This window comes from Manis pentadactyla, chromosome 2 (genome assembly GCF_030020395.1).
Source record: "Manis pentadactyla isolate mManPen7 chromosome 2, mManPen7.hap1, whole genome shotgun sequence".
NCBI lineage: Eukaryota > Metazoa > Chordata > Mammalia > Pholidota > Manidae > Manis > Manis pentadactyla.
In genome coordinates, this window is record NC_080020.1 from 162,634,171 (window position 1) to 162,648,048 (window position 13,878).

General features: G+C 38.4%; 1 protein-coding gene across 1 annotated transcript in view; it reads right to left on the minus strand.

The window, feature by feature from the left end:
• Positions 1-13,878, minus strand: part of PTCD3 (pentatricopeptide repeat domain 3) — a 45,963-nt gene that overhangs the window by 18,992 nt on the left and 13,093 nt on the right. The window contains exons 9-12 of the mRNA XM_036931170.2: positions 13,406-13,470; positions 12,149-12,236; positions 11,718-11,778; positions 5,267-5,352 (exon numbers count right to left, since the gene is read on the minus strand). Coding sequence (XP_036787065.2) covers positions 5,267-5,352; positions 11,718-11,778; positions 12,149-12,236; positions 13,406-13,470 — 300 coding nt within the window. The remainder of the gene's footprint in view (positions 1-5,266; positions 5,353-11,717; positions 11,779-12,148; positions 12,237-13,405; positions 13,471-13,878) is intronic.

A 13,878-nucleotide genomic window follows, 5' to 3' on the forward strand; every position in this document is an offset into this window, starting at 1 on the left:
TTGAGAAGAATAAAACAAAACAAGAAAAAAATCAATGAAACCAAGAGCTGGTTCTTTGAGAAAATAAACAAAATAGATAAGCCTCTAGCCAAACTTATTAAGAGAAAAAGAGAATCAACACACATCAACAGAATCAGAAATGAGAATGGAAAAATCACAACAGACTGCACAGAAATACAAAGAATTATTAAGGACTATTATGAAAACCTATATGCTAACAAGCTGGAAAACCTAGAAGAAATGGACAACTTCATATAAAAATACAACCTTCCAAGACTGACCAAGGAAGAAACACAAAAGTTAAACAAACCAATTACGAGCAAAGAAATTGAAGTGGTAATCAAAAAACTACCCAAGAACAAAACCCCCAGGCCAGATGGATTTACCTTGGAATTTTATCAGACATACAGAGAAGACACAATACCCATTAAAGTTTTCCAAAAAATAGGAGAGGAGGGAATACTCCCAAACTCATTCTATGAAGCCAATATCACACTAATACCAAAACCAGGCAAAGACCCCACAAAAAAAGAAAATTACAGACCAATATCCCTGATGAATGTAGATGCAAAAATACTCAATAAAATATTAGCAAACCGAATTCAAAAATATATCAAAAGGATCATACACCTTGACCAAGTGGGATTCATCCCAGGGATGCAAGGATGGTACAACATTCAAAAATCCATTAACATCATCCACCACATCAACTAAAAGAAAGACAAAAACCACATGATCATCTCCATAGATGCTGAAAAAGCATTTGACAAAATTCAACATCCATTCATGATAAAAACTCCCAGCAAAATGGGTACAGAGGGCAAGTACCTCAACATAATAAAGGCCATATATGATAAACCCAAAGCCAACATCATACTGAACAGCGAGAAGCTGAAAGCTTTTCCTCTGTGATCGGGAACAAGACAGGGATGCCCAGTCTCCCCACTGTTATTTAACATAGTACTGGAGGTCCTAGCCATGGCAATTAGACAAAACAAAGAAATACAAGGAATCCAGATTGGTAAAGAAGAAGTTAAACTGTCACTATTTGCAGATGACATGATACTGTACATAAAAAACCCTAAAGACTCCACCCCAAAACTACTAGAACTGATATCGGAATACAGCAAAGTTGCAGGACACAAAATCAACACACAGAAATCTGTGGCTTTCCTATACACTAACAATGAACCAACAGAAAGAGAAATCAGGAAAACAACTCCATTCACAATTGCATCAAGAAAAATAAAATACCTAGGAATAAACCTACCCAAAGAAGTGAAAGACTTATACTCTGAAAACTACAAGTCACTCTTAAGAGAAATTAAAGGGGACACTAACAGATGGAAACTCATCCCATGCTCGTGGCTAGGAAGAATTAATATTGTCAAAATGGCCATCCTGCCCAAAGCAATATACAGATTTGATGCAATCCCTATCAAATTACCAACAACATTCTTCAACGAACTGGAACAAATAGTTCAAAAATTCATATGGAAACACCAAAGATCCCGAATAGCCAAAGCAATCCCGAGAAGGAAGAATAAAGGTGGGGGGATCTCACTCCCCAACTTCAAGCTCTACTACAAAGCCATAGTAATCAAGACAATTTGGTACTGGCATAAGAACAGAGCCATAGACCAGTGGAACAGATTAGAGACGCCAGATATTAACCCAAACATATATGGTCAATTAATATACGATAAAGGAGCCATGGACATACAATGGGGAAATGACAGTCTCTTCAACAGATGGTGCTGGCAAAACTGGACAGCTACATATAAGAGAATGAAACTGGACCAATGTCTAACCCCATACACAAAAGTAAATTCGAAATGGATCAAAGACCTGAATGTAAGTCATGAAACCATAAAACTCTTAGACAAAAACATAGGCAAAAATCTCTTGGACATAAACATTAGCAACTTCTTCATGAACATATCTCCCCAAGCAAGGAAAACAAAAGCAAAAATGAACAAGTGGGACTATATCAAGCTGAAAAGTTTCTGTACAGCAAAAGACACCATCAATAGAACAAAAAGGTACCCTACAGTATGGGAGAATATATTTGTAAATGACAGATCTGATAAAGGCTTGACATCCAAGATATATAAAGAGCTCACGCACCTCAACAAACAAAAAGTAAATAATACAATTAAAAAATGGGCAGAGGAGCTTAACAGACAGTTCTCCAAAAAAGAAATTCAGATGGTCAACAGACACATGAAAAGATGCTCCACATAGCTAGTTATCAGAGAAACGCAAATTGAAACCACAATGAGATATCATCTCACACCAGTAAGGATGTCTACCATCCAAAAGATGAACAACAACAAATGTTGGCGAGGTTGTGGAGAAAGGGGAACCGTCCTACAGTGCCGGTGGGAATGTAAATTGGTTCAACCATTGTGGAAAGCAGTATGGAGGTTCCTCAAAATGCTCAAAATAGACTTACCATTTGACCCAGGAATTCCACTCCTAGGAATTTACCCTAAGAATGCAGCACTCCAGTTTGAAAAAGAGAGATGCACCCCTATGTTTATCGCAGCACTATTTACAATGGCCAAGAAATGGAAGCAACCTAAGTGTCCATCAGTAGATGAATGGATAAAGAAGAGGTGGTACATATACACAATGGAATATTATTCAGCCATAAGAAGAAAACAAATCCTACCATTTGCAACAACATGGATGGAGCTAGAGGGTATTATGCTCAGTGAAATAAGCCAAGCTGTGAAAGACAAATACCAAATGATTTCACTCATCCATGGAGTATAAGAACAAAGGAAAAACTGAAGGAACAAAACAGCAGCAAAATCACAGAACCCAAGAATGGACTAATGATTACCAAAGGGAAATAGACTGGGGCGAATGGGAGGGTAGGGAGGGATAAGGGCAGGGAAGAAACGGGGTATTATGATTAGCATGTACAATGTGGGGTGTGGGGAAAAGGGGAGGGCTGTGAAACACAAAGACAAGTAGTGATTCTACAACATTTTGCTATGCTGATGGACAGTGACTGTAATGGGGTTTGTAGGGGGGACTTGGTGTAGCGGAGAGCCTAGTAAACATAATATTCTTCATGTAATTGTAGATTAATGATACAAAAAATAGGGGGGGATTACTCCCTGATAGGATAAAATTAACTGCAATGTAACGATTAATGCATGCTTTACATATCCTTAATTTTGATCTTTTAAAGGGTGTCGGTTGATCAGCTACGGAAGTACATTTTTCTGATAATATTTGTTTCTCTTAAAAAAAAAAAAAAGCAGTTCCTGTGTGGTGGTCTCCAATAGGTTCTTCACAATGGTATAAAGGTCATATCAAAGTGTGGGCAAAGGGTTTGTTTGTGTTTATAAAGGATCAAAGCCTAATTTGGCTCCCCAGAAAATGAATTAAGATACGATACGAAGAACTTCCAACATGAACATCCTCTGGAAGAGTCATTCCAGAGGATGACCTTCAGAAAACTTCAACAAAGACCCTGGCGCTGTTGCAGTTGTAGCTGCATTCATCCCGCCAGTTCCTGGACTTGCCATTGGAATGAACAAGGAGATATCTAAGCTGGCCAGTGGATATAGTAAAACAACAAATTTGACTGGATCTATATTGTAGGAACTCAACCAAGAATTAGGAGAAGTGCAAGTTGCAGTGCTCCAAAATTGTGTGACTATAGACTATCTACTGTTAAAAGAACATATGGGATGTGAACAGTTCCCAGGAATGTGTTGTTTTAATTTGTCTGATTTTTCTCAAACTATTCAAATTCAGTTACACAATATCCATCATATTATTGATAAGTTTTCACAAATGCCTAGGGTACCTAACTGGTTTTCTCGGTTTCACTGGATATGGCTGGTAATTGTAGGTCTGCTTTTGTTATGTATCTGTATTCCTATTCTGTTAATGTGTGTATGCAATTTTATTGGTAGTTTGTTAAAACCTATACATGCTTATGTTACTCTACAAGAAGTTATTATGTCAAAGAAATAATCAATCTTCCCATGTTTTCTTCTGTCTGCTACTTCTAAAGCTTTTCTTCTTCCTTCCTAATTACAACCCTTTAGTAGAATTCGTGCCTCATATCGAAAATTACCAAGTATCGTAATTCTTCCAAGTGGTAAAGATACCTCAAGACAAATGCTGGGCATAGAAGGCACAGGGCATCAATCTGCAAAGTAAAAAGCTGATCTTTTCAAACAATATTGCTTCTCTCTCACTTACCAACTTTACATTTCCCTGTATGTCCCCGGAAGATGGCTGGTTAGCCAGAGACGGGTAAGATTCCTCAAGGGAGGAACAACCTAAGACAGGCACAGTCACAGGGGGGCCATCAGGTGAGAAATTGGGGATCAACAGAGGTGAGGCTTAGAACCTCACCCCCCCTGTTTTGAGAGAAATCTTCTGCATCCGTGGATGTTTTGTTGCCCTTGTCTAGCTTGGATTAATATTTAGGCTATAGGCAGAGACCTGATCATCTACATTTGCCCTCTTACAGCACTAAATTATGTTTTCTACCTTTATCTTGCATCTACCTACCACTTCAGCATTTTATTTAAAAAAAAAAGTAAGGGAGAAATGTGGGATCCACATATAAATCAAGTATATAAATCAAATGAATAATCATATCTGACTTGATTGTTTATAGTTCATGATGTGTGATCGAAACCAAAAGTTTCTGTGATATGACTGCCCTTGCACTGTTCACCATGTAAGAACTTATTCACTATGTAAGAATTTGTTCACCATGTAAGAACTTGTTCATTATGCTTCAGAAGATTGGAGACTGTTGAGAATTAGGCTTGGGGTTGATTAAGGATCGTGCATTGAGTCCCCTATACAGAGTTTTATTGTTGTTAACAACCATTTGATCAATAAATATGAGAGATGCCCTCTCAAAAAAAAAAATGTTTATATTCCTAAATCCAGTGACTTCAATTTTTAAAAATTTACCTGGTAATTTTTTGAAAAATGTAAGTATTTGTGTAATAAAAACACTATTATGAGAAATAAATGAATAAAGCCATGCAGGTCTTCCTGAATTCTAGCTGTATGCTCTGGGACAAGTAACTGTTTTTTCTCACATGCTGGACATGGCTACTTCAACTACAGGGTTGCTAAGATGGTATAAACAGGTAACTACTATCTGAGTGCTCAGCAGTGGCTGCCATGAAATGCTCAATCAATGCTGTCTCCATCCCATGTATTTCTAGGAAAAGACATTTTAGGCCTATTGGAAGACAAAATGAGGGCTCCTCCTTACCAATATGTTACTCCATTTTTCCTGAAATTTCTCATTTGCAATCAGTGCTGTGGCTTCAATCAATGCATTAAAGGTATGTACATCAGCTGTAAAAGAAGAAAACACTTTTAGCAAAATTTGGGTTTCAAGATTAATCCCTAAATGGCTCAGTTTAAGGCAAAGGGATCATGCACAAGTAGTTCCTGCATCATTACAACATGTCCACAAAACCAGAAATCCACTCTCTTCTCCAAATCTCTTGCTTCAATCACAAAACTACAGGGAAGGATTAGGAGTGAGCCAATGACTGCAGCAAGACCTTCACAAAGATTTTTCCAGATTTTAGTTTTTATTATTAATACACATTCTTGTGAAGGTTTCACATGAAAAACAATGTGCCTACTACATTCACCCATATTATGGAGTACCCCCGAAACCCCATTGCAATCACTCTATCAAAGATGAAAGTCAGTACTTGTCTTCTCTGTGCTAGACTGTCTTCCCCATGATCCGCCCCCCCATGTTGTGTACTAATCATAATACACACCAGTCCTCTTCTCCCACCCTCTCACCCCTCTCGTTTGGTAACTGCTAGTCACTTCTCAGAGTTTGTGACTCTGCTGCTGTTTTGTTCCTTCAGTTTTCCTTTGTTGTTACACTCCACAAATGAGGAAAATAATTTGGTACTTGCCTTTCTCTGTCTGGCTTATTTCACTGAGGATAATACCCTCTAGCTCCATCCATCTTGTTGCAAATGGTAGGATTTCTTTCTTTCTTATGGCTCAATAGTATTCCTTTGTGTATATGTATCACCTCTTCTTTATCCATTCAGCTACTGATGGACCCTTAGGCTGCCCCCATTTCTTGGCTATTGTAAACAGTGCTGTGATAAAAAAGGGATGCATATGTCTTTTTGAGTTTGAGAACTTGTATTGCTTGGGTAAATTCCTAGGAGTGGAATTCCCAAGTCAAATGGTATTTCTATTTTTGGTTTTTTGAGGAACCTCCATATTGCTTTCCACAATGATTGAACTGATTTACATTACCACCGGCAGTGTAGGAGGGTTCCACTTTCTCTGCATCCTCACCAAACATTTGTTGTTCTTAGTCTTTTTGATGCTGGTCATCCTAACTGGTGTGAAGTGATATCCTGTGGTTTTAATTCAGATTTACCTGATAATTAGTGATGTGGAGCATCTTTTCATGTGCTCATGTCTGGTCATATCCTCCACCATTTTTTAATTGGGATATTGGGTTGTTGAGGCTTGTGAGTTCTTTATATATTTTGGATGTTAACCCCTTGTTGGATATGTTGTTTGCAAATATATTCTCCCATATAATGGTTGGATGCCATTTTTTCTGCTGATGGTGTCCTTTGCTGTACAGAAGCTTTTTAGTTTGATATAGTCCCACTTGTTCATTTTTGCTTTTGTTTCCCTTGCCCAAGGAGATGTGATCATGAAAAAGTGGCTCATGTTTATATTCAAACCATTTTTGCCTATGTTTTCTTCTAAAAGTTTTATGGTTTCATGACTTGCATTCACATCTTTGATCCATTTTGAGTTTACTTTTGTGTATGGGGTTAGACAATCATCCAGTTTCATTCTACAGCATGTAGTTGTCCAGTTTTGCCAACACCACTTGTTGAAGAGGCTATTTCCCCACTGTATGTCCATGGCTCCTTTATCATATATTAATTGACCATATATGCTTGGGTTTATAGCTGGGCTCCTAGTCTGTTCCATTGGTTTACGGGTCTGTTCTTGTGCCAGTATGAAATTGTCTTGATTCCTGTGGCTTTGTAGTAGAGCTTGAAGTTGGGAAACGTGATTCCCCCCACCCACCCCAGATTTATTCTTCCTTCTCAGGATTGCTTTGGCTATTCAGGGTCTCTTGTGTTTCCATATGAATTTCAGAACTATTTACTCCAGTTCGTTTGAAGAATGCTGTCGGTATTTTGATAGGGATTGCACTGAATCTGTAGATTGCTTTAGGCAGGATGGCCATTTTGACTATATTAATTCTTCCTATCAATGAGCATGGGATGTATTTCCATTTATTGGTATCCTTTAATTTCTCCAAGAGTGTCTTGTAGTTTTCAAGGTATAGGTCTTTCACTTCCTTGGTTAGGTTTATTCCTAGGTATTTTATTCTTTTTGATGCAATTGTAAATGGAATTGTTTTCCTGATTTCTCTACTTGTCCATTGTTGGTGTATAGGAATCCAACAGATTTCTGTGTATTAATTTTGTATCCTGCAACTTTACTGAATTGAGATAATCGATCTAGTAGTTTTGGAATTCATCTTTTATGGTTTTTTTATCTACAATATCATGTCATCTGCAAACAGAACAGTTTAACTTCTTCTTTGCCAATATGGATTCCTTTTTTGTGTTGTCTAATTGCCGTGGGTAGGACCTCTAGTACTATGCTGAGTAAGTTGGGAGAGTGGGCATCCTTGTCTTGTTCCCAATCTTAAAGGAAAAGCTTTCAGCTTCTGACTGTAAAGTATGATGTTGACCGTGGGTTTGTCATATATGGCCTTTATTATGTTGAGGTACTTGCTGTCTACATCCATTTTGTTGAGAGTTTTTATCATGAATGGATGTTGAATTTTCTCAAATGCTTTTTCGGCACCTATTGTGATGATCATGTGATTTTTGTGGATGATGTTGGATTTTCTAATATTGTACCATTCTTGCATCCCTGGAATAAATCCTACTTGATCATGATGGAAGATCTTTTTGATGTATTTTTGAATTTCGTTTGCTAATATTTTGTTGGGGATTTCTGCATCTATGTTCATCAGGGATATTGGTCTGTAATTTTCTTTTTTTGTGGTGTCTTTGCCTGGTTGTGGTATTAGAGAGATGTTGGCCTCATAGAATGAGTTTGGAAGTATTCCTTCCTCTTCTATTTTTTGGAGAACTTTAAGGAGGATGGGCATTAGGTCTTCATTAAACGTTTGGTAAAATTCAGCAGTGAGGCCATCTGGACCAGGGTTTTGTTCTTTGGCAGTTTTTTTGACTACCAATTGAGTTTCGTTGCTGGTAATTGGTCTGTTCTTTGTTTTTCCCTGAGTCAGCCTTGGAAGTTTGTATTTTTCTAGAAAGTTGTCCATTTTTTCTAGGTTATCCAGTTAATTAGCACATAATTTTTCAGACTATTCTCTAATAGTTGTTTGCATTTCTGTGGTGTCCATAGTGATTTTTCCTTTCTCATTTTTTATTCTGTTTGTAAGTGTAGACTCTTTACCTTGATAAGTCTGGCTAGGGGTTTCTGTATTTTATTTTCTCAACGAACCAGCTCCTGCTTTCATTGATTCTACTGTTTTATTTTTCTCGATTTTATTTATTTCTACTCTGGTCTTTATTATGTTCCTCATTCTACTGACTTGGGGTGTCATTTGTTCTTTTCCTAGTTTCATTGTGAATTTAGACTGTTCATGTGGGATTGTTCTTTCTTGAGGTAGGCCTGTATTGTCATATACTTCCCTTTTAGCACGGCCTTTGCTGTGTCCCACAGATTTTGCGGTGTTGAATTATTCTTGTCATTTATCTCCTTATAGTGCTTGATCTGTTTTAATTTGGCCACTAATCCATTGGCTACTTAGGAAAATGTTAAGCCTCAATGTGTTTGTGAGCTTTCTCATTTTCTTTGAGTAACTTCTTTCTAGTTTCATACCTTTGTGACCTCAGAAGCTGGTTGGTACAATTTCAATCTGTTTGAATTTACTGAGGCTCTTTTTGTGGCCTAGTATATGATCTATTCTTGAAAATGTTCCATGTGTACTTGAGAAGAATGTGTATACTGCTGCTTTTGAGTGGTGTCTTCTGTAGGTGTCTGTTAGGTCCATCTGTTCTAATGTGTTGTTCAGTGCCTCTCCTTACTTTTTGTCTCGTTGATCTGTCCTTTGGAGTGAGTGGAGTGTTGAAGTCTCCTAAAATGAATGCATTGCATTCTATTTCTCCCTTTAATTCTGATAGTATTTGTTTTACACAGGTAGGTGCTCCTGATTTGGATGCATAGATATTTATAATGGTTATATCTTCTTATTGGACTGACCCTTTTATCATTATGTAATGTCCTTCTTTGTCTTTTGTGACTTTGTTTTGAAGTCTATTTTGTCTGATACGAGTACTGAAACTCCTGGTTTTGTCTCCCCATTAGTTGCATGAAATATCTTTTTACGTCCCTTCACTTTTAGTCTGTGTATGTCTTTGGGTTTGAAGTGAGTCTCTTGTAGAAAGTATATACACAGGTCTTTTTTTTATCCATTCAGTGACTCTATGTCTTTTGATTGGTGCATTCAGACCATTTACATTCAGGGTGGTTATTGATAGGTTTGTATGTATTGCCATTGCAGGCTTCAGATTTGTGGTTATCCAACAGTCTAACTTAACTTAGTATGCTATTACAAACACAATCTAAAGGTTCTTTTTTCATCCTTTTTCTTCCTCCTGCATTCTTTATATATTAGGTATCATATTCTGTACTCTTTGAATATCCCTTGACTGACTTTGGCAGTAGTTGATTTCACATCTGCTTAGTAATTAATTGTTCTACTTTCTTTACTATAGTTTTATTTCCTCTGGTGACAGCTATTTAACCATCTATAGCAGCCCCTCCAAAATACACTGTAGAGAACAGTTTGTGGAGGTAAATTCTCTCATCTTTTGCTTCTCTGGAAATTGTTTAATCCCACCTTTATCAAATTTAAATGATAATCTTGCTGGCTATAGTACTCTTGGTTCAAGGCCCTTTTACTTCATTGCATTAAATATATCATGCCACTCCCTTCTGGCCTGTAAGATTTCTGTTGAGAAGTCTGATGATAGCCTCATGGGTTTTCCTTTGTATGTAACCTTTTTTCTCTCTGGCTGCTTTTAATAGTCTGTCGTTATCCTTAATCTTTGCAATTTTAATTATTTTATGTCTTGGTGTTGTCTTCCTTGGGTCCCTTGTTTTGGGGATCTGTGAACCTCCATGGCCTAAGAGACTATCTTCTTCCCCTGATTGGGTAAGTTTTCAGCAATTACCTCCTCGAAGATAGTTTCCCTTTTTTTCTCTTCTTCTGGTATCCCTATAATGCAAATATTGTCCTATTTGGATTGGTTAGAGAGTTCTCTCAATTTATTTTCATTCCTAGACATCTTTTTCTCTCTGTGCCTCAGCTTCTTTGTATTCCTCTGCGCTAATTTCTATTCCATTTACCATCTCCTCCAGTGTATCTAATCTTTTAAATCCCTCCATTTATGTTTCATTTCTGATAATATGTTCCTTAATGACTGAATCTCTGTCTGAAATTCTTCTGAGTTCTTGAATATTTTTCTGTACCCCCATGAGCATGTTTATGGTTTTTGTTTGGACATCTTTCAGGAAGATTGATGAGTTCAGTTCCACTCGACCCTTTTCCTGGTGTTTGTAGGATTTTGGTTTGAACCAGGTTCCTTTGATGTTTCGTGTTTGTATGTGGTGCCCTCTAGTGCCCAGGAGCTCTAGTCTCTGGAGCTGCTCAGCCCCTGGAGTGATGTCGGGGAATAGCAGGGGAGTAGTGCTGGTGCCTGAGCATAGGAAAGATCTGTTTCCTGCTTCCCGGCTGCTATGCCTGTCTCCACTGCGAGAACCAGTGGGCTGAGCACACAGGTGTAAGCCTCTATGCTTTACATTTATAGCTGCCATAGGTGGGGCTTCCTGCTGGCTGGCCTGATGCTACAGCAGGGGCTGCCTGTTTGGGATCTAGGTGTGGGCTGGCAAGAAGGCAGCGCAGCAGTTTGTGTATCACAGTGGAGGGCCTTGGAGCTGTGTAGTCAGTCAGGGGGGTGGAGCACCTGAAGGTCCTTAAAGTTCCCAACATGCTAGGCAGAGTGCACCTAGACTACTTAGTCCACCTGTCCTTTCTCGTGACCAGGAAGCTCTGTGCAATCCTTGCCCCTTTAGCAGCCCTCTCGCTGCTAGGAAGTCTCTCAGACTGCCCACTTTTCTTTTTCCCAGAGCAGCTGGATGTGGAGCCCTGTTTTCCACAATCAGCTGGAATCTCAGTCTCTCCAGGTATTCTACCTGTGTTAGCTTTCTAATACCACTTATCTCCAGAGCACCATGCAATGTATGATCTCCAGGGCTGGATTTTCTGCATTCCTAGGCTTCCACTCCCTTCCTGCTCCGTTTCTCTTCCTCCCGCCGGTGAGCTGGGGTTGGGGGGGAGGACTTAGGTTCCACTGCATCATGGCTTTGATACATTACCCTGTTCTGTGAGGTCTGTTCTTTTCTCTAGGTGTATGCAGTCTGGCGCAGCCTTGTTTCCTGTTGCTCTTTCAGGATTAGTTGTGTTAATTATATTTTTGTATTATATGTGGTTTTGGGAAGAGGCCTCTTTCTCACCTGCTATGCCACCATCTTTTTTTTATTTTTTATTTTTTTGATTTTTGAAAGGAGGAAGGATGGACAGAGGGTAATTCTTTAAGCATACTTACCATGGAGTCTGTTGTTTAATAATTCAGTGTACAAGTTTAATGCCTGACTAGGAGCTCGGTGCTGGAAGAGGGAAGGATAAAAATTAATCATCATCAAATCTGTTAAGAAATATTTGCACATCTACTGTTCTAAGGATTAGGAATAGAGTAGTAAACAAAACAGACACAGTCCTTGTTCTCATGAAGCTTACACTCTAGTGCAGTGGTCCTCCGCCAGGGCAAGTTTGCTTCCCACATGGCACCTAGTAATGCCTGAGGACATTTCTAGTTGTCACAACAGGGAGATGGGGAGGATGTGCTACTGGCATGCAGTGGGTAGAAGTCAGAGAGCTACTCAACAACAAATTATGTGGCCCCAGTGTCAATAGCTCTAAGGATCAAACACCCTGATTTAGTAGAAATAAAAAACATAGAAATATAACAAATATTACCTTCACCATTCCTCTGATCATTGTGCAGTAAGAGTGTGCATTTTTCTCTGGGATTACAGCAAAAATTCTCTCAGCATTGTTTTTTGCTCTAGGCACAAGAGAATAAATATGAACTAGGAGAAATATGGAAAACGAGTAACAGCTACCACAATTTACTGAGTTTACAATGTTATAGGTACTGTGACAAGCACTTTCTGCATATAATTTCAAGTAATTCTTACCATTCAGAGAGATAAGGCTTTCATTTGCAAATGAGAAAAACTGAAGCTCAGAAACCTTAGCTTATCTTAGGCTTTGCAGTTCAGTGGCAGAACTGTATCAAAAAGGAAATTTTTATGAAAAAATATACTCACAATTAAACAGAAAGCAAACTGTACAACAGGGTACATAGTGAAGTTTCCCAACTCTGCTTCAATCAGATACAACTGCCCAGAATCAGCCACAGACAAGTGGTTTCTACAGAACCTCCTGTTATATTCTAGCCTTTGCACATATGCCATAGCCTAGCTAGCTTATCTGTTCTCCTTCTTGCTTTAAAAATAACTAAATAAAGGTAATATGTCATGTAAACTATGCTGTACCTTGATTCTGTCTCTTACTTAGAAATCAGACAGAATCAGAATTTGACCCAGGATCGTACCATAAAATGCTCTGAACCACTGAGACATTATTACAATCTACTGAAGAAATTTAATCTTTGACTCTATTTAATTTGTCACTTCAAAAAAGAGTTTAGATAGTAATTGGTAGCTTTCCTTTTCCAGACATCTATGTGAAATATCTTTCTTTCATTTGGGCAGTTCTGTTCAGTTAATTTAAATTCTCAAGTAGTAGTTGACTCCCTTTGTTTGGAAGTGCAGAATATTTCTGCTTGCTGGGCAGCAGTCTTAATTTAGACTATATTCTAGTACCTGTATATTGTGATAGAAACAAAAATATCAAATCTTTCAGAATTAGAGGTATATACTGCAAGGTAGGATTACTGAACAAACTACCAAAGGAACCAACACCACATGAAGGTCAAGAGAGGTAAATGGAGGGGAAAAAATCAAGGGTCAATGCCGTACTGCTGGTTGGACGTAAAGATCTTGTGGAAAGGATTGTAAGGCAGATGAGTGTCAATTGTGAGACGCATATTGCACACTAAAAAAATTGTATTTTAGAATATTTCAAGATCATATCTTCTTCAGTGGGTGATGGGGAATAGTCCATATACCATATGGAGCCACAAAGAAGGTTCTAGTATGCACACCATACCTCCAAGTAACTCCAAATGGATGGCCAGCCTTCTTAGGTTTCCTGTTTTCTTCTGGGGCCTCTTCCTGAAGTGAACCATCATCAACAGAAATAAAACAAAAGATGACTATGTAATACATTCTCCTAGACTACTAAGAATCAGGAGACCAACGAAACTTCAGAAAAACAAAGGAATACAGCTCCCACAGAAGGCGAAGAGGGAACCCAGTAAGCATTTGTTAGAGAAACATTACTTTCTTCAGTTGAAGATCAAAGTACAGCTGGCCCTTACAGCAATCACTGACAACCTGAAGAAATGATGAAGCCAGTGCCCCATGGAGCTCGGCACAGACAGAAATGGGAAATCCTAACAGTGCAGCCTGCTTCCTCAGAGGCCATGTGGTCTGGCTAGATCCACAAAGAAATACTGTTCATCAGGGCAAAAACAAGAGAAGATAAGAGTATCTGGAATGGAATCTCATTCATGTCTAACA